Source organism: Dipodomys merriami, unplaced genomic scaffold (assembly GCF_024711535.1).
Source record: "Dipodomys merriami isolate MVZ:Mamm:240054 unplaced genomic scaffold, mDipMer1.0.p SCAF_9, whole genome shotgun sequence".
NCBI lineage: Eukaryota > Metazoa > Chordata > Mammalia > Rodentia > Heteromyidae > Dipodomys > Dipodomys merriami.
Genome location: NW_027206512.1, coordinates 51,221,292 through 51,243,064, shown reverse-complemented (window position 1 = coordinate 51,243,064; position 21,773 = coordinate 51,221,292). Strand labels below are relative to the sequence as shown.

Genomic DNA, 21,773 nt, shown 5'->3' with positions numbered 1-21,773 from the left:
TTTTTGGGGGTCCAGTCAAGGGGCCTGAACTCTGGGCCTGGGCGCTGTCCCTCAGCTCTTCAGCTCAAGGCAAGCGCTCTACCACTGAGCCACCATCCCAGACCCCCAAGTAAATCTTTTGTAGCTATATATAGACATTTTACAGAGAATTGTGCTGTACCACCCATAGTTCACACTTATTCATCCAATTTATAATTTTTCTAAACAAAGTAAATTACTACCAGGTATAACCTCACCCTAGTAAATTTTTTACCTAAGTTATTAGTAATAAAAGTTAAATTTTCTAGTTAGGTTTGGTGAAATTGTTAACCCTCTTATAATTACATACTCTAGTTTTGTGTTGAGTTGTCATTTCCTTATGGATGGAGAAATTACAATCTGTTTGTTTCTCTATTAAAATACAATTTGTTATTGTTAAGGTATTGTACAGAGGGGCTACCATTTGAAAAGTCAGGTAATGAGTACATTTTTGTTTTGGACAGTGTCACCCCTTCCTTTGTTTTTCTCATTTTCACCTCCCATTCCTGCCCACATGTTCCACCTAATGTATACTAAATACCATAATTACATTTGTTTACCCTTCCTTCCTCCCTCCCTTTTGACATCACCTATTTCTCCCCTAAAAAGACAAAAATAATCCCCAAAGCAAAAAAGAATCTCAGTAGCTTAAACTCAATAGCTTAAACTAGAATAGGAGTTGGCAGCACTTGTGTGTACCCCAGGGTGACAAGCCAGTACGTACTGTCTGACATACCACCTCTGGCATTATCACCTTACAGTCACCGAACTGCTCCTTACAGCGCGCTCGGACAGCTTGTCTTTTCTAAGGCAACAGGGACTCTAGGGGGATATATTTAAGCACAGAGCTTCTTCTAAAATTACTGTGCTTCCCCACCAGTCGCTAAACCAAGGGAAAATTAATACAGAAATTTCTTTAAGAATTAATTTTTTCTAAGGCAATATAAAAATATATTTCTAAGTATATAAATTACACTATTGTACTTTATTTGCATTATTTATTGTATTTTTAATTTTGATTAACTTATTGTTTGGCATAATGATTTACTATAAATTTAGTGACTTAAATATATCCTTTTATAGTATTCTGAAAACAGAAGTCTGACATGGTTTCATGTAGTTACTGGCAAGGTGTTTACAGGACTGTAAACAGCATTTGGAGACTCTGAAGAAGAATTTATTTCTTTGTCTTTTCTAGCTCCTAGGATGCATCTGCATTCCATGGCTCATGGCCCCTTCCTCCATCCTCAGAGCCATCATACAGCATCTTCAGATCTCTCTCACCTTGATCTTGCGGCCTCATTTTCATTGATAAAGATCTTTGTGATTGTATTGGGCTTAGATTATCCTAAATAATATCTCCATTTACCATCATAATCAGTTACATCTAATAGAAAGGAAATGTATTTTCTCAACATACTAGTATTTATGTGAAATCAACATTTACCATCCTATTTATTATTGCTGGACTACTAGAGATATTCTTTACCTTTTGAGATATGAGCAATAATCATTTACAATATGTAATGAAAATGAAATCAGGCAATCATGAGCTTGACCACACATAATCCTTTTCTCTATAATTCATAGAGAAATATTATTCCTTGGAAGTTTCTGTATATGTCATATAAAGATATCCACAAATATATCCTTATTGTTGCATGGAACTATCCCATTCATGGAACAATAAAGGGATAATTTGATATTGTCAGAAAAAAACATAAATCTGAAAACAAAGTAAATTGTGGCATAAATATACAATAAAATATGACATGGCAGTAAAAATAATGATCAGCTCTATGCTGGTATGGAAAGATGTCATAGGTGTACTGAACATTGTGGGTGATGGCCTGCCATGTGCATGCTGAGGTCACCAGTACCTGAATCCAGCAATCACTTCTCAGTCCTCTCAACAGCGTTTGACCTGGTTGTGCTCCCTCTGCTCTTTGAAGACTCTACTCTATTTTCAGTTTTCCTCTTACTTGACTCTCTGCAAAGGCAAATCCAGCATTTGGAGACCGAAAGCTTATACAGTTTTGAGGCTCTTTTTAAGAAAGAATATAATATTACAGATACAGAAATCAGGTAAGCACGCACATATTTGTTCAAAGAGTTCACCAGAAATCCACACAGAAATGCCATCTGAACTCATTTCTCCCCTAGAGCACTTTATACCTCCCAGCGGCCCCTGGCACATACTGGGACCACTGCTAATGAAGGGGCTCCAAAGCAACATGGTAAATTGGCCTCTATCCCATAGGCTGGTTCCCTCTGATATAGGAAACCCCAAAGTCGTCTCAGATTTTGGTATTCAGTAACATCATTTTACTCCTCTGCTCAAATTCCCATAACAGCGCCTCATGTCACTCTCAGAATCAACACCCAGACACTGACTACAGTGCTTTTTTTTTTTTTTTGGTCGGTCGTGGGGCTTGAACTCTGGGCCTGGGTGCTGTCCCTCAGCTCTTCAGCTCAAGGTGAGCGCACTACCACTTGAGCTACAGCGCCACTTCCGGTTTTCTGGTGGTTTATTGGAGATAGGAGTCTCACAGTCTCTCCTGCCCAGGCTGGCTTTGAACCGCGATCCTCAGATCTCAGCCTCCTGAGTAGCTAGGATTACAGGCGTGAACCACCAGCGCCCGGCGTCTACAGTGCTTTGAATGGTTTGTCCTCTAACTCTCTAACTTACCCAGTCCATCTGCTCTGTCACACTGGCATCTAGGCTGCTTCTCTGCAATACCAGGCCTACTCCTACCTCATTAGCATCTTTGCAACTGTTGATTCTTCCCCTAGACGTCTAATATGCTCCATTTCTCAATTTCTTTCAAGTCTTTGATCAGATGGCACTTTCCCAAAGAAGTATACCCTGACCACCCTCCCTAAATGGAAACTTCCTTCTCTGTTCCTCAGCACTTACCACCAAATCTTATTATGTTCTGAGATTGCTTTTTATGTTTGCTGCTTATTACCTTCTTCCACCCAAACCGAGCTCTACAAGGAAAATATTTTGTCAGTTTTATTTTTATGTATCCTAAGCTTCACATATCTAGATAAGTGCCCCGTGCATAGTAAAGGCAAAGAAGATAATAAGCAAACTGATCTTTAAGAAGCTGAGCAAGTCAACCAGAATGGAGTAGAGAGGGATAAAGGTAATTAAAAGACATTGCTGCTTGAATATATGTATGTCAGTCTTAGAACTCATAGGAGTCTTGTAGAAATGGAGAAAATATGGAAGAGGCATTATTCAAAAAGATTCTCTTAGAAATGGAAATAAAATTTGTAGTTAAAGAAATGTGGGGGCTGGGAAGGTGGCTCAGTGGTAGAGCACTTGCCTTGCAAGCATGAGGCCCTGGGTTCAATTCCTCAGCACCACATAAGCAAAAAGAAATAAAGCCGGAAGTGGCGCTGTGGCTCAAGTGGTAGAGCACTAGCCTTGAGCTGAAGAGCTGAGGGACAGTGTCCAAGCCCAGAGTTCAGGCTCCACGACCAGACCCCGCCCCCCACCCAAAAAGAAATGTGATGAATGAGCCATATAAATTAAAAAAAAAAAACCAAATTCACTATATTGGATGCAGAGAGATCTGAATATAGAAAAAAGTTAGTAGTAATAATGTAGCACTTTCAGCTAACATTTTAATAGTGCAGTTCACTAGAACAGTGTCTAAACATCTTATGGACTGATGGCCACAATACACTGTAATGTAAGCATTATTATTACATACATATTATCTGTGATGAAATTGACACCAAGAAAAAGTCCAGTAACTTGCCTACTGTCATCAGTTAATAACTAGTAGAGCTGCCATTCGAGCTTGAAGAAAATTCCAGTGAGTGTGTGTGTGTGTGTGTGTGTGTGTGTGTGTGTGTGTGTGTGTGTGTGTGTGTGTGTGTGTGTGTGTGTGTGTGTGTGTGTGTGTGTTGTTGGTTGTGGGGCTTGAACTCTGGGCTTGGACGCTGCTCTTCAGCTCAAGGCTAGCACTCTACCACTTGAGCCACAGAGCCACTTCTGTTTTTCTGAATGGTTTATTGAAGACCAGAGTCTTTCCTACCCAGGCTGGCTTTGAAACACAATCCTCAGATCTCAGCCTCCTGAGTAGCTAGGATTAAAGACATGAGCCACTGGCACCCGGTGAGTTAATGATTTTACCACAAAAGGAATGTAGTAGAGGACGATGTGAAATTTTCTGTTTGAATCAAGGTGGGTACATTATGCTGTAAAACAAATCCCAGATCTTAGTGGCTTTAAACAAAGTTTTGTTTTTGTTTGTGTGAACGTCCATCCTGGGTAGGATGGAAAGTCAGCTGTGTCATCCTTATGACACAATCCAGGCTGGTGGAGTGACTGAAGCACTGATGTTTACTGTGAAAAAGTAACCTGGGTGGCTGTGCTCTGGTTCTTGAAGCTTCCATTTGGAATTGTCAAGTGACACATATCCACTTCATTGAGCAAAGAGCAAGTTGCAGTGCCACACTTAACCCCAACAAAGACAAACTGACATATTTCCAAAGGAGAACGAGAAGTATAGACAGCACCATGTGCTTTCATAATTTAAGTGAATATGTGTGTGACATAAACAGAGAGAGAGGTTGATTTTCAGGCAGGTATGAAATAAAGTGTGGTAGATTTGAGCATATAAAACTGTTTATGTCAAAAATAGTTTTTAAATTATTAGACAAAACCATTTGTAAAGAACAGACTTAGGGAGTTGATGGTATGGCTCAGTAGTAGATAATATATCTAGTGAGCACGAGGTCCTGCATTTAATTTTCAATAACCAAATGTATATGTGTATGTAATTTCTAAATATATGTAGTAGACCCAAAATAAGGATCATTAATACATGAAAATTTTGGGCTGGGAAGGTGGCTCAGTGGTAGAGCGCTTGCCTTACATGCATGAGGCCCTGGGTTCGATTCCTTAGCACCACATAAGCAAAAAAAGAAAAAAGCTGGAAGTGGCGCTGTGGCTCAAGTGGTAGAGCACTAGCCTTGAGCTGAAGAGCTGAGGGACAGCGCCCAGGCCCAGAGTTCAGGCCCCATGACCAGACCAAAAAAAAAAAAAAATACATGAAAATTTTAAACAAATGGATAATTTAAAAGCAACCATCTTAAAATGGACTAAAATGATGAGTGAGAAAACGGCAAAAATGTAAATTGAAAGGTGTTCAACTAATTAGTAATTAAAGCACTGCCACTTAAAGCAGGATATCATTTCTTACCTAGAAGATGATGACAACTTGTTTTGATGAAGGTGTGTACTACCTTACTACTCATCTTTCTTGAGACCATGGAGGCCAGCTTGGCAATGTGACTAAAAGTTTTAAATTTAGCCAGTATGATGATGCATGCCTATAATACTAACTACTCAAGAGGCAGAAGCAGGAGAATCATACATCTAGACCCCAGCCCAAGCAAAGTAATCAAGACCCCATCTCAGAAACAGACAGCAAGAACAAGGGGGCATGGCCCTAAGTAAGTAAATAAATAAGTAAATAATAAAACAGAACAAAGTCTTTTAAATCTAAAATTCCCATAGCACTTCACCACAGGTAGTCTAGCTTTAAGAACTGAAATAACTAAGAGTGTACATAAAGAGTGAGGTATAAAGCTCACTGCAGCATTGCTTATAAGAAAATGAAAATAACAATATTTAGCAGTAACAGGTTACATAAATGACTGTACAGTGGAATAGTCTGCAGCTTTTCCTTTTATTTGAAAACGTTGTAGATGTGTATGAAAACAGTCTGAAATTATATATGTCCTAATTATACATCCCCATATTAATGGCAGATTTATAGATTTGTCACCCTTTGTTATCTGCATTTCTAATTTTATCATAAGATGTATTGTTTCTAGAGTGTTTTTAAAACATAAGAAAAATCATGGCACACATTGGTCCACTTTCTACCACCAAGTTTAACTTATGCCCAGCCTCGATCATCTATCCTTAGAACAGAACTAGGCCTTTGGATACAGAAGGATTCCATTCACTCTTGCTGTGAGTCTTAACTCATGAACTCTCACCATCCCTGTTACCCACCCCCCTTTTCTTTTGCCTTTCCCAATCATTTTCGTTCTTTTTTTTTTTTAAAATTTTTAACATCTTTATAATCCCAGCTCTTCTAAAGACTAGGACCCAGACTTACTGGCTCTCACTAATCACCATCTTCCAAAATGTTATGCTAGTGTCAGCAATCCAGTTTATCCTAATGTGTAACTTGACTGTGGTTCTGCCCTTCCTGTGTCTTCTCAGATGGAGTTGCCACATTCTACCTGCTGATCAGGACAACCAGCTTCTATGCTGTATTGGGAAAGCATTTGTTCCATTGCCTCCACCACCCCTGCTAAACACCTTGGTTCCATCCCTAAACTGCTCAGCCTCCGGACACACTCTAGTATTGAGGCTGATTCTAGCTCCCTGTACTCCCCACATTTTTCTAGGCCACTGTGGTTACTTACAGTCATCCTTATACATTTCTCAGCTGTTAGATTTCTCCGAGGTATTTCTCCTTTCCTGATAAAACACAAGAAAATAAACTAATAGTTAGAAGTATGCATTTTCTGCTGCCATTCAAAGTTTGGGTGGCAAACAGTGAGAAATCCTTGGGAAACTGGCACTCGGCAGTTGTGGTTGCACTGTTAACAATAAATAGAAGCTACCGATAGAGGGCACCCTTCCTCTGCCAGGCATGGCACGGATTCCATCACTGTGCCTCCCAGTGTAGGACATAGTAGTAAATTCTCTGATTTCATAACTGTTAACTGCTTGTGTTTTCCAATGTTATATCCAGGTATTGCTTTGTTTTTCCCGGGATACGTCTGTTCTGGGTCACTTTTCATACAACAGTGCTTCACCACCAAAATCCTACATAAGAGGTAATATTTTAGTAATATCAAGGAAGTATGCTGTAAAACTACAGACTCGTGCTAGGAATGTTTGTTTATATCTTATACTGGTGTTCCTGAGTTCTAAATTGTTTCATAATTCTCCCAGGTGACAGCACCATCCCCTTAGTCCCTTCACCCTCACTTCAGTGCCCAGAGCACAGCCAGATGGTTCTCGAAGCAGCATTTCAGGGGACTATTTTTTCTTCCATGTTTGCTGTTTCCTTGGTTGTTGCTTTTGCTCTTTGCATTGGTTTTTCTTTTCCTTTAGGACTGTAAGTTTATCTCATTGATTGGCTTTAAAAATTTTCTAAGCTTTTTATAACCCTGCCCTCAAAATGTGCTACCACACTCACAAGTTTGATATAATTTGTGCACATTAGCCCTCTAATACCTATTAGTGCTTTCTTCTCCTCTTCATCACTAACAGCCTTATGGTATCACTGCTTCAATATCTCACCATTACTTGAAAGCCAAGTCAATGTAGCTGACAGCCAGCTCCACTTCTCTTTGTTAAGTGGTGTACGCAGGCCTGGAAGCTCACTACCCGAGGTCTATGGTCCTTGGGCGGCTCATGTGTCTCCTCAGTGTGACACACTTGTGCCCCAGAATGGCCCACATCATCTTGGGTTGGAGTCAGGCTTCCCCCAACTTGAGGCTCTCTTAGTTGTATTGCTTCTAAAGTGAATCTATAGAGGCCTGAAAATCTGATTATCTAATGGACTGAACTATGGTTTTAGGGCCCTCAACTAATTCTCAGTTTAAGCGAGCTAACTAGCCTCCTTGATTATCACACAATGTACCATATTTTGTCTAGCCACCATATAGTCCTTGTATATAGAAAGGTTTCCATTCCTCTATGTTTCAATTATAGGTCCTTGAAGAACTAGCCTACCACTCACCAATACTCTCCACTGAACCTCTAAGCACTTAAAGTCTGTTTTTAAAAATAGTAAATATATTCTGTTTTCCTGTGTTAGCCTGGAATCAAAAACACATGACTAAGAGATTATATCTAATATTTATTTTGTTTGCCTCTTAAATACCTAATGTAATAATCTATGTCTATTTTTTATTATTTCATTGTCACCCAGCACAAAGATAACTCTGTTGTGTCTCTACTGTAACCTAACCCGCTCATACTTCTTATTCTTCATGTTTTCTCTGCCACTACCCCTAACAAAAACAAAAAGAATTTAAATTGTTACTTTAAACCCAAGTGCAAGTGCAAATGTCATTTCAGTAGACTCAAAGGTGTTGTTGAAAAGAACTGTCAAACAGGTGGACCTGTTGCAACAATGAGAAGTACAAGTTGTCATGTCCAAAACGAGCTTTACAACGTTGGTGCCGGGGGGGGGGGGGGGGGGAGGAGAAGGATTGGGATTGGGGGGAGGGGGAAGGCTGGGAAGGGATGTGAAGGGTAAACCAAAGGAGGAGGGTGCAATGCTTGGTAAGAAATGTACGCATTATCCTGCCCATGTAATTGTAACCCCTCTGTACAGTATGTTCACAAATAAAATAAAATTAAAAAAAAGAAAGCCATACAAAGAAGAAATAAAGACAAAAAAAAAAAAAGAACTGTCAAGATAAAAGCTACCTAAGATAAGTGGTATCACTAGGGAAGGTGCTCCGAGGTAGAGTGACTACCTAATATGCACAAGACCTGGGTTCAGGCAGAATGCTCATGCCTGCAATCCTGTCTACTTAGGAAGCTGATATCTAAAGGATCCAGGTTCAAAACCAGCCCTATCCAGGTTCAAAACCAGCCCTGAGCAGAAAGTTTGGGAGAGGAGACTCCATCTGTAAAATAACCAGCAAAAAGGCAGGCTAGAGATGCTGCTGATGTAGAGTACAAATTACAAGCCATGCAAGGGTGAGGTCCTGAGTTCAAACTCTAGTACCAACAAAAATGGTGGGGGAAAGCTAATTTTAAAAACTATGTTAAACATTGGATCACAATGAACATGCTTTCCTAGAACAATTATAATTTCAAATATTCCTATCTCTGGTCCTATGAACCATTTTGGGAGCTAGAAAATATGACTATCTTATAGTTAAAATACATTTAAATTTTAACTTCTCAGCACATTTCTAAAAATACTAAGAAGATTCTGCAAAGTTTAGGACCTGGGTTAATAAATAGGATTGTTTATATTTGCAGAGTAATTTTATGTTTATAAATAGATTCCTCCCAAATTTTTAAGTAGCTTGAAAGCATTTGTTTATATTTTGATTTTAATTCACCTCAAAGTTTGCTAATGTTGGCAGATTAGGGGCTGGCGGATTTTCAGATTTAATTCCATATCATGAAATAAAATAGACTAGTTTTTAAATTTCTATTACTTATTACTATACTTACAGAGCATTAATTTAAATTTGTATTTTACTTATTCATATTGAAACTCTCTTTCTTACAGGAAAACTAGGATTAGAGGAATATGCTGTCTTTTATCCACCAAATGGTAAGAGTAAAGCAATGGCTTCCTCTAGTGGGAAGTGAGAAAATTACAACTTTCATATTAAGAATGTGACTTTAATTTATCACCTAAAACAAGCCTTCTATAGACTCTTTCTACATTTGTGCTAGGTTTGTGCTCAGCCATATACTTTCTGGTTTTCCTTAGGACATAGTAAATTTGTGGGAAAGCTGAGCTTAAGTCCAGGGCACTGAGTCTTCCTATGAAGAACATTAACTAGTTCGATAGGACCTTCCCCCTGACATTGTTGGAAGGTCAACATGGAATGAATCACCTTGACCAGCGTGGCATTTAGGAAATGCAAAGATTATAAAGAAAGACCACTGAAGTAGTCTTATTTTGATTATATGAAGTGATCATATGATCTCATAGTTAATATTTAGGTTCTAGCCATGCCTTTGAGCTGCTTAGACAGTTTTTAAGATATACTTCTTGGGAAAGCATTATATAGTGTCCTAATAATGATAATGTTAAGTTGCATCCTAAAGTTCTTTTACCCCAGCAGAGTTAAAAACATGGGCTTTGTAATCCAGCAGACCTGGGTTCAGATCCCAGTTCTACCAACTCCCTCTATGACCTTGGGTATGTTACATGACTTCTGTGAGCTTCAGATTCATCAATGGTAGCATGTGGATAATAGATTAAGTGAGATGCAATATGGAAACCATTCGCACAGTGCCTGCCGTGTAGTGAGTGCTGGGAGAAGGGAGGTGTAGCAAGTGTGCTGACTTGTCACCCAGTAAGCTTAACTTCCTTGCTTTCACAGCACCTTTTCAGTGTAGTGTCCCGTTCCCTTCCTCCCTTGCACTCCTGCCCTGCTTCAGATGCCTCACTCTCACTCCGCTTCTCTGCTTTTCCCACAGGGCCTAGGGGCTCCCGTCCTCTTTCATGAGTCTGTCTGTATTTGTTCATTACACTAACATTTCTAGCTCTATTTCTCACCTCTCCTGTGGTGACGTCAAGCTTAAATGGCCCCAACTTAATATATTTTCTTTCTTTACTCCCCAAAAGAAGAAAAAAAATCTCAATTAAAAAATAAGACCCACCATCATTATCTATTCAGTAACTCAGGTCCTAAAACCTGTTAGGCCAGCTAGCTTCCTTTCAGTTTTGTCCCTCATTAAATAAGTCACCACAACCTGTTTCATCTTCCATATACATCTGGGACCCTCTCTTCCTAGTCATAGCTGCCACCTTGCCCTCTTTCAGGCTCTACCATCTCTAGCTTACTAAGAGCAGCCTTCATCTAGATGGCCTCATCTTCTTTCACTAATCAGTATGAGTTGAACAGCTCAAGTGAAAATCAGAAGACTGTTCTTTTCCTAAAAGTCTTCTTAATGTTTCTGGGATGCTTAACATCCAAGCTTCTCAGTATATTACATATATATATGTACATACATATATACATACACACACACATACATATGAACACTCAGATGCACATACATACATTCAAAAATATGGGTCTCTCCAGACTGATTCTCGCCAGTCTGTCTCTTAGCTTCATTTTCACCATTTCATTTCACATCAGTAGCAAACTTTTTTTTATTATTTTTACACACAGCCACATACTCTCACAACAGTATTGAAGCACTGTCCTGTTTCTACCTCATCACTTTGTCTGTCCCCAAGCTCATAGCCGATCATTGTCAAGGCCCAGTTCAGAGATAACCTTCAGCATGAAGCTTCCTAGAACACCCTGCCTGCCTCTCGGCGCACACACTGCCTGGTGAGGAGACCTTGGGCATCTCTTACTGTGTTATCTTGACATTGCTGGGGGGTTTTTTGTCTGTTTTTTTGTTTTGGGTCCGGTCATGGGGCCTGAACTCTGGGTCTGGGCGCTGCCCCTCAGCTCTTCAGCTCAAGGCTAGCGCTCTACCACTTGAGCCACAGCGCCACTTCTGGCTTTTTTCTTTTTGCTTATGTGGTGCTGAGAACCCAGGGCCTCATGCATGCAAGGCAAGCGCTCTACCACTGAGCCACCTTCCTAGCTCCCTCACTCTTCTTATAAGGATCATATTCATTGTCTTGTGTGCCTGCTGAAGTGTCCATTATGTCAACTTAATAAGTCAACTAGAGATTTGACAAGAGGTTTCATTAAATCTGCAACTCAAAAGTAAAAGCAGAAACATTTCTTCTAGATTTTATGGATTGGCTTAGAGTCACTCCTTTAAGGTTTTGTCAGGCCATTTACAACTCTACCTTAGTCTTCATGTCCTTTTTTTTACAGGTCCTAAAAGCCAGTCAGAGATGAAAACCTAAGGTCTTTTCAGGTCTCTTCTAGATCCCTCTGTATCCTGTACACAGGAGCTTTTTGAAGCACTTATTCTCTCATGCAGCTCCTGTCTGAGACTGCTCCTTCCCATGCTTTCCAGTCTGTCTAGCACTTGCCCCTCAGTTACTCCTATTCCTCAGGTGCTATAGGTAGTGTATTCACCTTGAAATTCACCTTGAAGCAAGGTGCTTCAGTCGTAAGGGTAAATCGGAGCCACACTCTCAGGTAGCTACTAGACAGGACAAAACACGGACAAGTTTTGTTGTTGTTTTGTTTTTTCACACAAGCAAGCTAACAGGATTGTGAGCTACTATGGCTGCTACATGGCTGCTGCCAGACTGGAGAATGGTGTATGGAGGTAGTAAGTTAAAATACTGTAGTGCTTTCGTACCAAGATTTCCCCTGGCTACTAGAAGATTATCGGATTCTAGTGACCAAAAAAGTTGACTCTATCATGCCTATCAGCTTAACCTCTGCTTTAAGGAGGGGAGGGAATGAGTTTGGGAGTTCCTTACCCCACTCATCTAAGTAACAGATCTCTAGTTGCTGATTAATACCTTTAAATCATCAACCTGCCTGTTATGTAGAATGCAACTGCAGTAAAACCCAATCCCAAGGAGTACAGGACTTTATTGCTTCTTGACTTTTGGCTAAGATCAAGTGGAGAACAGGACTTTAATAGCTTTGATGATAGATTTATCCAGGAAATAGGAGCATGAATGCATAGTCTGTTCAGTGAACAATGCTGAATAAATGCATGAGGGAATGACTATGGAAGAGTTCAGAGGAACAAGAACAGAAGCAAGATTTTTTTTAAGGAAAAATACACACAAATCTGGGTGAGACGTATTACAAGTGACTTCTAAAAACTAATTTATTAATAGTGTTTGTCTTTTATACAGTAGAAAAAAATTGCTAAAAAACATTAGATAGAGAGGTTTCAGAGCTTTGAAGCAGTGGTCAACCAGAGGCCATTCCCACAACGCATAACACACACACACACACACACACACACACACACACACACACACACACACACACACACACACACACACACACACACACACACACACACACACACACACACACACACACACACACACACACACACACACCCCCTCAGAGGCCATTCCCACAGCATATACACACACACACACGCACGCACGCACGCACACACACCCCTCAGAGGCCATTCCCACAGCATATACAACACACACACACACACACACACACACACACACACACACACACACACACACACACCTACCTCTCTCTCCTCCCAGGGAACAGCTGGCTGAAGATTGTTCCAACCCCTATGGAGGAAGGCAGTACTGTCAGCTTCCTATACAGCTCTCCAGACAGCCTCCTAGAGCACTAACCAAAAAGAGTAACAAAGCCAGGTGCCAGGGACTCATGCCTAGAATCCTAGCTACTTAGGGGGATGAGATCTAAGGGACTGTGGTTTGAAGCTACCCCTGGGCAGGAAAGTTCATAAGACTCTTATTCCAATTAACCACCAAAAAACTGGAAATGTGGGTCAGGTGGTAGAGGAATAGCCTTGAGTGAAAAAGCTAAGGAATGGTGTCCAGTCCTTGAGTTTAAGCTCTAATAGTGGCACACACACACACACACACACACACACACACACACACACACACACACGAAATGATATAATCTTGTCTCTTTGCAGGTGTAAAGTTGATAAAGAGCAATGCACTGTGACATTTATAATAAAAAAATCTACTTAAAATATAAATTCAGGCATAAATAGAAAACATAAATGTTATTTGAAGTTCAATTTTTAGATTGACATTTAATATATGTTTACATTTTAACTACTGAATTCTAACTATGATAAGGTATTAAGGACATAGTCTGAAGTTTTAATTTAAACAGATAATGGATATGGTTAAAAGCAATTTACCCATTGTCTTATCTCTACTTGTACTGATGTTTTAGTTATATAGAATACATAATAGTTATATAGAATATATATAGAATAAAAATAAATAGAGGAAACAAGTATTTCAACAAATGAGTGAAATAAATTATATTATAGAGTCCAAAATGAGGAGGGAGGTAGTTGATGTAAATCATCTGTAAGCATTATAGATAGTGGTAATACTGTAGAGAAAACATTTGGTAAGTGTGAAGCATGTTCACTGTGTCATTTTCTGATCCTGTTTGCTATTTCTGTCTTACCTAATTCAAGACTTATTTTTGTTGACAATTTTATCATTTGGCGCTTTGGCAAAGGCATGTTAAATCATCTCTTTATACAGTTACTCAAACAGAATAGGCAATTTTTTCTGATGCCTAAGAGAAGGCAGAATCTTAAAACAATCACTCAGAGCAGACTTGTGCAACTTGGAGGTCAGATCCAAGATGTGTCCAGCACCCTAATGCCTGTTGGAAGCACACTCTTGGGTGGTAGCCAGGTGGCTGAAACATGACCCTTGAAAGGCTGAAGTGATGAGAGGCAAAGGAAAGGATTTGGAAAAAAAACTGGCCAAGAACATGACTGCCTCCGAGATCAAAGAAGTGTTCTAGGAGGTATGCACACTGAGTGTTAATGGATTCTTCACTGCTTCTTAGATCACCTGCTTTTATTTGCAAGAATTTTATTTCATGCCTCCTCAACAAAGCAGACTATACAGCCCCTTTTAGAGCCATAAGCCCTGGCTAATCTTGGTTAAGCTGAAGTATACCCTTATGTAATTCAGGCAAAAAAAAATAAGAGAGAAAGAAATAGAAAATAAGAGACATTTTCTTAAGTTTAAGCTCATACTTAATATGTACACTCTCTGTAAAAGCATAAAACAGCTGTGAGCTATTGAGCATCTGTGGTGGAATACACATTATACTGGCACACTTAAAATATGCTAACCTTCCATGCTTAGTTGCAACCCAGTGAGCTTGATTTTGTTTATCTGCATTTTCAGAAATAAAAATTAGATTCAGAAAGTTAGATAAAGTCACACAGAATATGAACTCACATTCTGAATTATTGAAAGCCACCTCCAATTCCATATCTTAGTTACTTATTCAGAAATAAATTTTATGCTTTAATATTTTATTTATGTCTTTATTACAGTTATAAATGCTCAAATTTCCATTGTTAACAATATGTGTTGAACATCTAGAAGGATATTGAAATTAAGATATACTGTGGAATATGATCCTTGTTTATCACTAATGCTTATGTATCAGCTACTGATTTCAGAACTTGGGGAAAGTGTAGTGAAAACATGATTAACCACGAGTAGTCATAATATGTATGTCCCTTTGTGCTGTTTACAGTTTACTAATTTGTTCATTGTGAGCTTCCTTCTTAGGGGCCTTGCTCTGAGATTTTAATATTGTAGAAGATGGAAAAAGTAATAATAATGTCTTTCTTTCTGGTACAAACCTTTTCATTGAAATGTTTCTTTAGAAGTGAGGCTCAAGTGATAGAATGCCAGGCTTGCGTGAAAAAATATATAAAGGATAGCACTCTGGCCCTGAGTTCAAGCCTCAGTACCAGAACAAAAACAAAACAAAAGGTATTGGCTCACATGGTATGTATGGTGATAGGAAAGCAGTGTTCCTCGGGTTGCTTAAGGACAGGTTCAAGGTTTGGAATTCCACTCTGTATACTCCTGAACAATATTACAAAGCTGATAAGAGTTTCATAAATGCAGAGAAAATGTCATATTTATTTTAATATCTCCAGAGGCCACAGATTAGGCTTTGAAATATTGGTTAATTGGACAAGGAAGAGCTCAGTACGTATTTGGTGGGTAGATGAATAATCACTGAGAACCATGGTATTTTTCATGATCTCTTCAGTATTTTCAGAAGATAATGAGCTTTTCCAAAGGTTGGTTGAGGAGCTGAAGGCTTGCAGAATAATGTGATGATTGCGATGTCATGTAGAACCATAGGCAGAGTTCATCAGAGCCTGATTATAGGCCCGACAGAAGGGAAGACAATAAAGGTTAAGAATGGTAGAAGCAGATTCTTTAGGGTTTTGTATGCTTATTATTCAAGCATTTGATAAGTATCTGTCTTGTTCTGTGCTTGTCTCTGGGAATAGAGGTAAATAAGGAATAGTTTCTATGCTTAAAAGATTTGCTGGTAGGAAGAAAAGTAAAATCTGATTATAGGAGAGAGCAAGATAGGGGAGGAAAGTAACATGTTGGATATTGATTTTGTATAAATGTTGTACTATGTTACATTCATTATCTTTTTTTTTTTTTTTTTTTTTTTTTTTTTTTTTAAAATAAGTTTTTTATTTTGTGAAAATACTGTACAGAGGGGTTACAATCACATGATCAAGGTAATGAGTACATTTCTTTTTTTTTTTTTTTTTTTTTTTTTTTTTTTTTTAAATTGTATTTTATTTTATTTGAGAACATATTGTACAGAGGGGCTACAATTACATGGGCAGAATAATGCATACATTTCTTACCAAGCATTGCAGCCTCCTCCTTTGTTTACCCTTCACTTCCCTTCCCTGCCTCCCCCCTCCCCCCACCCAATTTTACCCCCCTCCCCCCACCCAATTATACCCCCCTCCCCCCCCCCCACACCGACATTGTAAAGCTGGTTTTGACATGACATTTTGTACTTCTCATTGTTGCAACAGGTCCACCTGAATCCTTAAACGACTTGTTTGTCCCCATCTCCTCCACATGATGTACTGACATCAAATATAGTGAAAGCGGGGGTTACACTGTGGGGGAGGGACATACAAAGCAACAAAGAAATAATCTTATAAATGCATTAGAAACACATGCATGAAAGAAACGAAAACATTAAAATACATATTTAAGGGTTCATTTTCCTAACATCACATTATCTGGCCTTTTCCGCTTGACTCATACCTATACTAGATATTGCAAATAAGGGAGACCATGGGACCTATGCTTCTTTGGGCCTGGCTTACTTCACTTAATATAATTTTTTCCAAACCTTTCCATTTCCTAACAAATGGGGAAATGTCATTCTTTCTGATGGAGGCATAGAATTCCATTGTGTATATATACCACATTTTCTTGATCCATTCATCTACTGAGGGGCATCTGGGTTGGTTCCATATCTTAGCTATGGTAAATAATGCTGCAATAAACATAGTTGTGCTGGTAGCTTTAGTGTGGTTTTGTTTGTAAACATTTGGGTAAATGCCCAAAAGTGGGATTGCTGGATCATAGGGGAGATCTATGTGAAGTCTTTTGAGGAACCTCCATACTGCTTTCCAAAGTGGTTGAACAAGTTTACATTCCCACCAACAATGAAGTAAGGTTCCTTTCTGTCCACATCCCCTCCAGCATCTGTTGTTATTAGAGTTCTTGATTTTTGCTGTTCTAACTGGAGTGAGGTGATATCTCAATGTTGTTTTGATTTGCATTTCTTTTATGGCTAGGGATGTTGAACATTTCTTCATGTGTCTATTGGCCATCCTTCTTTCTTCTTCAGAGAAGCTTCTCTTTAAGTCTTTCGCCCACTTATTTATTGGGCAGTTGTTTCTTTGAGGATTTGTTGTTGGGTGGTTTAATTTTTTGAGTTCCAAGTATATTTTAGATATGAGACCTTTGTCCGTTGTATGGCTAGTAAAGATCTTCTCCCAATCGGTGGGCTTTCTATTGATCTTGCCAGCTATGTCATTTGCCCTGCAGAAGCTCTGCAATCTTATGCAATCCCATTTGTCCAACCTTTCTTTGATTTGTTGTGCTTCCGGGTCTCTATTCAGAAAATTTCGACCTGAGCCAAGGAGACCTAGGGTTTCTCCTATTCCATCCTGTAATGTTTTCAGAGTGTCTGCTTTGAGTTCAAGGTCTTTGATCCATTTGGAGTTGATTCTGGTGCAGGGTGATATATAAGGATCTAGCTTTAGTTTTCTACATGTAGTTAACCAATTTTGCCAGCACCATTTACTGAAGAGGCTGTCTTTCTTCCATTCTATTGTTTTAGCTTCCTTATCGAAGATTAGATGGCTATAGGTCTGTAGGTTCATTTCTGGGTTTTCAATTCTATTCCATTGGTCCTGAGGTCTGTTCTTATGCCAATACCAAGCTGTTTTGATTACTATGGCTTTATAGTAGAGTTTGAAATTTGGTATTGAAATTCCTCCAGCAGTGTTCTTTCCGTTGAGGAGCGTTTTTGCTATTCGGGGTCTTTTATTGTTCCATATGAATTTTTGGATTGCCTCCTCTATTTCCTTGAAGAATGAGGGTGGAATTTTGATAGGTATCGCGTTGAATTTGTAGATAGCTACATTCATTATCTTATTCAAGCTTCATCATCTCCTTGGTATTGTCACTGCTTTCAAGGTGAGGCAGAGTGTAAATACAAATGGAGGCCCACCTACAGTAAGCTTGAATAGTAAAGGTTTTAAGTCAGATTAATATACCATTGGTCTACTTTATTTTCTTGCATTGACAATGATGTCTTCATAACAGTTTGGAAGGCAGGTTCAAATGCAGAATTCTCCTACAGCTCACCACCCCTTCTCACCTTATATAGGTTTGATGCTTCCACAAATAGTCACACTTTAGCCACCTTTGTGTCCTGGGGTATATACTCATCAGGAGAACAAGGAAGCAGGGGGAGCTGATGTAGGGGCCTCTGGGATGGGAACTTCAGAGTCAGAGCTGTGAACTCTAAGGAAAGACATGGGCTCTGGGTGTCAATTCAGCCCAAGCAGGGCCCTCAGCCCAAGCAGCCTCTCGTAGTCTTACATGTCTATAGGCAGAAAGCACTGTGGCGAGAATTGCATGGCTGTATGCACAGAGCAGAGCCTCCACTAGTTGGGGCAAGTGCGTTCACCCAGGAGTACACAAGTCATTAATGCTTAGGGGTGAGGCTAGGAGACTGTCAGGACAATTTTTCTAGGAGCCATAGTGTATAAAAATCTTGAAAGGTGAATGAAATACCAGGCTGGAGGTAGAGGAAAGCATTGCCTTATGGCCAGGTCCTATGCTCAGGGGCTGAAGAGGTGGTAGACAAATGTTTGAGAGGGTTACAATCTTATTTGTAAGACAGTGAAGAGAAATGAAGCTTCCAGCATTAATTGAAGAGTTAACTGTCCTACAAGGACATTTAGATCTCAGATGTAAGGGAGAATTAGATAGCAAGAGTGGCTCGCTGACTGATAGAGCGAGGTAGAGTCATTTATAGAAATGGTGTCCAAGTTGTACACCAGTAGCTCAAACCTGTAACTCTAACTATTCAGAAAGAAGCTGAGTTCCATGGGCTGGGAAGGTGACTCAGTGGTAGAGTGCTTACCTTGTATGCATGAGGCCCTAGGTTGGATTCTTTAGCACTACATAAGCAGAAAAAGCCAGAAGTGACGCTGTGGCTCAATTGGTAGAGCACTAGTCTTGAGCTGAAGAGCTGAGGGACAGCGCCCAGGCCCAGAGTTCAGGACCCACTACTGACCAAAGAAAAAGAACGCTGAGATCCAGATGGCAGTTTAAGGCAGACCAGGCAGAAAAGCCCACAGATTCATCTCCAAGAGTAACCAGTCAGGCTAGAGGCATGGCTCAACTGGTGGAGTACCTGCCAAGCAAGAGTCAAAGTGCTGGATTGTAGATTAATATTAAGAATACTTGTAGAGGGAAAATGAGAAAATTATGACAGGATCTTAAAGAGAACTATTCAAGAAGAATAAAAATAGAGAGAGAGAGAGAGAGAGAGAGAGAACCTAAGCAGCAGAAGTTTCAAAGAGGCAAGGAGTCTGACCTGCAGGGTGGTCTATATACCATGGTAAGGTCAAGTTTGTGAAGGACCTTTCAACTGCTGCAAAGCCATTAACTGTGCTACAGAGGAGACCCCTGGATTAGCTATTGGAAGTTAGGGGGTGTGGAGATGAAAAGCCTTCTACACTACTTAAGGTTATTGAGAAACTGAAGGGAGAAAATACAAATATTCTTTTTTAAAGTTAACCTTGGCTTAAAAGAAGGAGAAAAATTTTACATTTTAAGAAAAAGGATCTGGAATTTTTGATGATGATGGTTGTGGTGGTGATGATGATGATACGTAAACATACTACAATATCTCTAGCTGAAAGTTGGTAGAGACTGAAGATATGGGAATTTCTGTAAGACCACCCATGTTTTGCCTTCTTGCCTCCGTTAGTCGGAATAAGAAACAGATCTCACCGCTGTCTACCTTATGGCTGGCTGTATGCAGCAAGCATATCAGCTTACAACAGCAGTGACCTGAAGCCCAGCACTTCCACGCCACCCTCTCTGGTGATTCTCACCCACACAGCTTCAATGTCTTTTATCAGGAAGGTTTCCTCTGTCCTTCCCCAGCCTGGGCCGCAGCCTCCTGCTTCTTCCCTGCCATTATTTCTTACCATAGCACTTGATCACTATCTGACACGATTTACTTATTGTGTTACAGTTGTACTTTCCCTAACAAAAGGTCAGCTCCAGTCCTTAGAATAGTATCCCACACATAGTAGAGGCTTAATATATACTTGTTGACTGATGTCCACGAAGGCAGAATTCCAAAGCAAGGGTTGGTAACCTTTTTCCATGGCCAGCCACATGGTAAATACTTTAAGTTTTGCTGGCCACTAATTTCCTCTGTCCCACATTATTATTATTATTTGCTTGTTGGTTGTTTAAATAGTCCTTTAAGAATTAAAAGGCAGTCTTAGTTGACAGGCCCCAGTGCCGAGTGCCCTTAGCTTGCTCACTGTGAAAATTATGGAAGCAGGATTCGGAATGCAGGTAAAGATGTTAGCGCCTAAAAAGGAAGGGGGTATGTCTCCCTTGGAAGCAGAAAGTGAGGGGAAAGAATGAAGGATAAAGGACAGACAAGTCAGAGAGCTCCTGTAGTGACTTTACCCTCTGAAGGCCGGAAGTAAGGTCTGCAGGCAGGTGTTTCATACTAGATAAGTGGAAAGGTCTTGAAAGAATAGAGTGGCTTGCCAAGTAGAGCTGAACAAGAAAACGGATAAGCAATGCTGTGTCCAGCCAAAGCTGGACGATGTCAGTCTGTTCACTGTGCTCTAAGACTAGAAGAACATGGGGACCTGAGAGCCTGGGAATTACTACATGCAAAAGCTGAAGAGCCCAGCTGCCACAGTGAGGCCACTGGCTCAAAGTTTTATTTTTTACAAAATTACTTCTAGAAACAAATACGAAATTGTTTATAAAAGTTAATATCAACAATTTGCTTTTGTTACAAGCCTAAGCTATTGATTAATGACTCATCTAGAGCCATTATCTCATTTAACTCTTTTAAGTAGGCTCTAGCATTATCTCTAACTTACAGATAAGAAAAATGAGGCTTAGGGCAGTTAGGAAAATTGCCCAAAGGCACTTGAAACTTTCAAGTGACAGCCACTGATGAGCCAAGCAGTCAGGCCGACCCAGCCTTGCTTTTTCATCTGTTGCAGTAGGGTACTGATTAATGAGCTGATACTAACAAGAAAAGAGGTTTCCAGTGACAATTACTGCTCTCACCCTGCCTTATTCTCCGTTTTTTATATTCCCTTAGATGAGGACATAGATAGTGTCTATATCAAATTTTACTGTAATGTGGAACCTGGAAGAATAGGGACCACAGATAACAGAATGAGAACCCAGAATTATCTCCAACTGCAATGGTTCAAAAACATAACAGAGATAAGAATGCAATCCTTTCTTGAAGTCCAAAAACAACTGTCCAGATGGGCCAGCTTTGCTGTGGATCCACAGGGAGGGAAGATGCTTGGACTGTAGCTTGTCCAGAGGGAAATAAAATGGAGAAGTTCCTTTGAAAAACATTTTAAGAAACTCAGTCTTAGAGAAAAAAAATCCCTGATTGTTATGGGGCAAAGGAGACAGAAAACATTTGTGAATGTTTACATGTACTGTGGAAAATAAATTAGTAATCTTTGTAGTCAAAATTAGGTGTACAACATAGGCATTGAAGAGAGCCAGAATAAGAAATAACCATTCCCAAATAAAACTGTTCAAATTGTACTGGTTATATTGGAAATTAATGTGCCCTCTGTTGCTGGGCACCTTACATATTGTAAACTGTTACCTATTACTTCATAAAACAGTCTAGATAACCTGCCAACAAGAAGTTTTTGCCTTAAAACAAAACACTTCTATACTATTTTTCAAGGATGTAAACTT

General features: G+C 39.6%; 1 protein-coding gene across 2 annotated transcripts in view; it reads left to right on the top strand.

Moving 5' to 3' along the window:
* Positions 1 to 21,773, top strand: part of Tbc1d19 (TBC1 domain family member 19) — a 97,544-nt gene that overhangs the window by 62,150 nt on the left and 13,621 nt on the right. For both annotated transcript variants that reach the window (XM_070012916.1, XM_070012915.1), the window contains 2 exons: positions 6,810 to 6,894; positions 9,321 to 9,365. In XM_070012916.1, the coding sequence (XP_069869017.1) occupies positions 6,810 to 6,894; positions 9,321 to 9,365 (130 nt within the window). The remainder of the gene's footprint in view (positions 1 to 6,809; positions 6,895 to 9,320; positions 9,366 to 21,773) is intronic.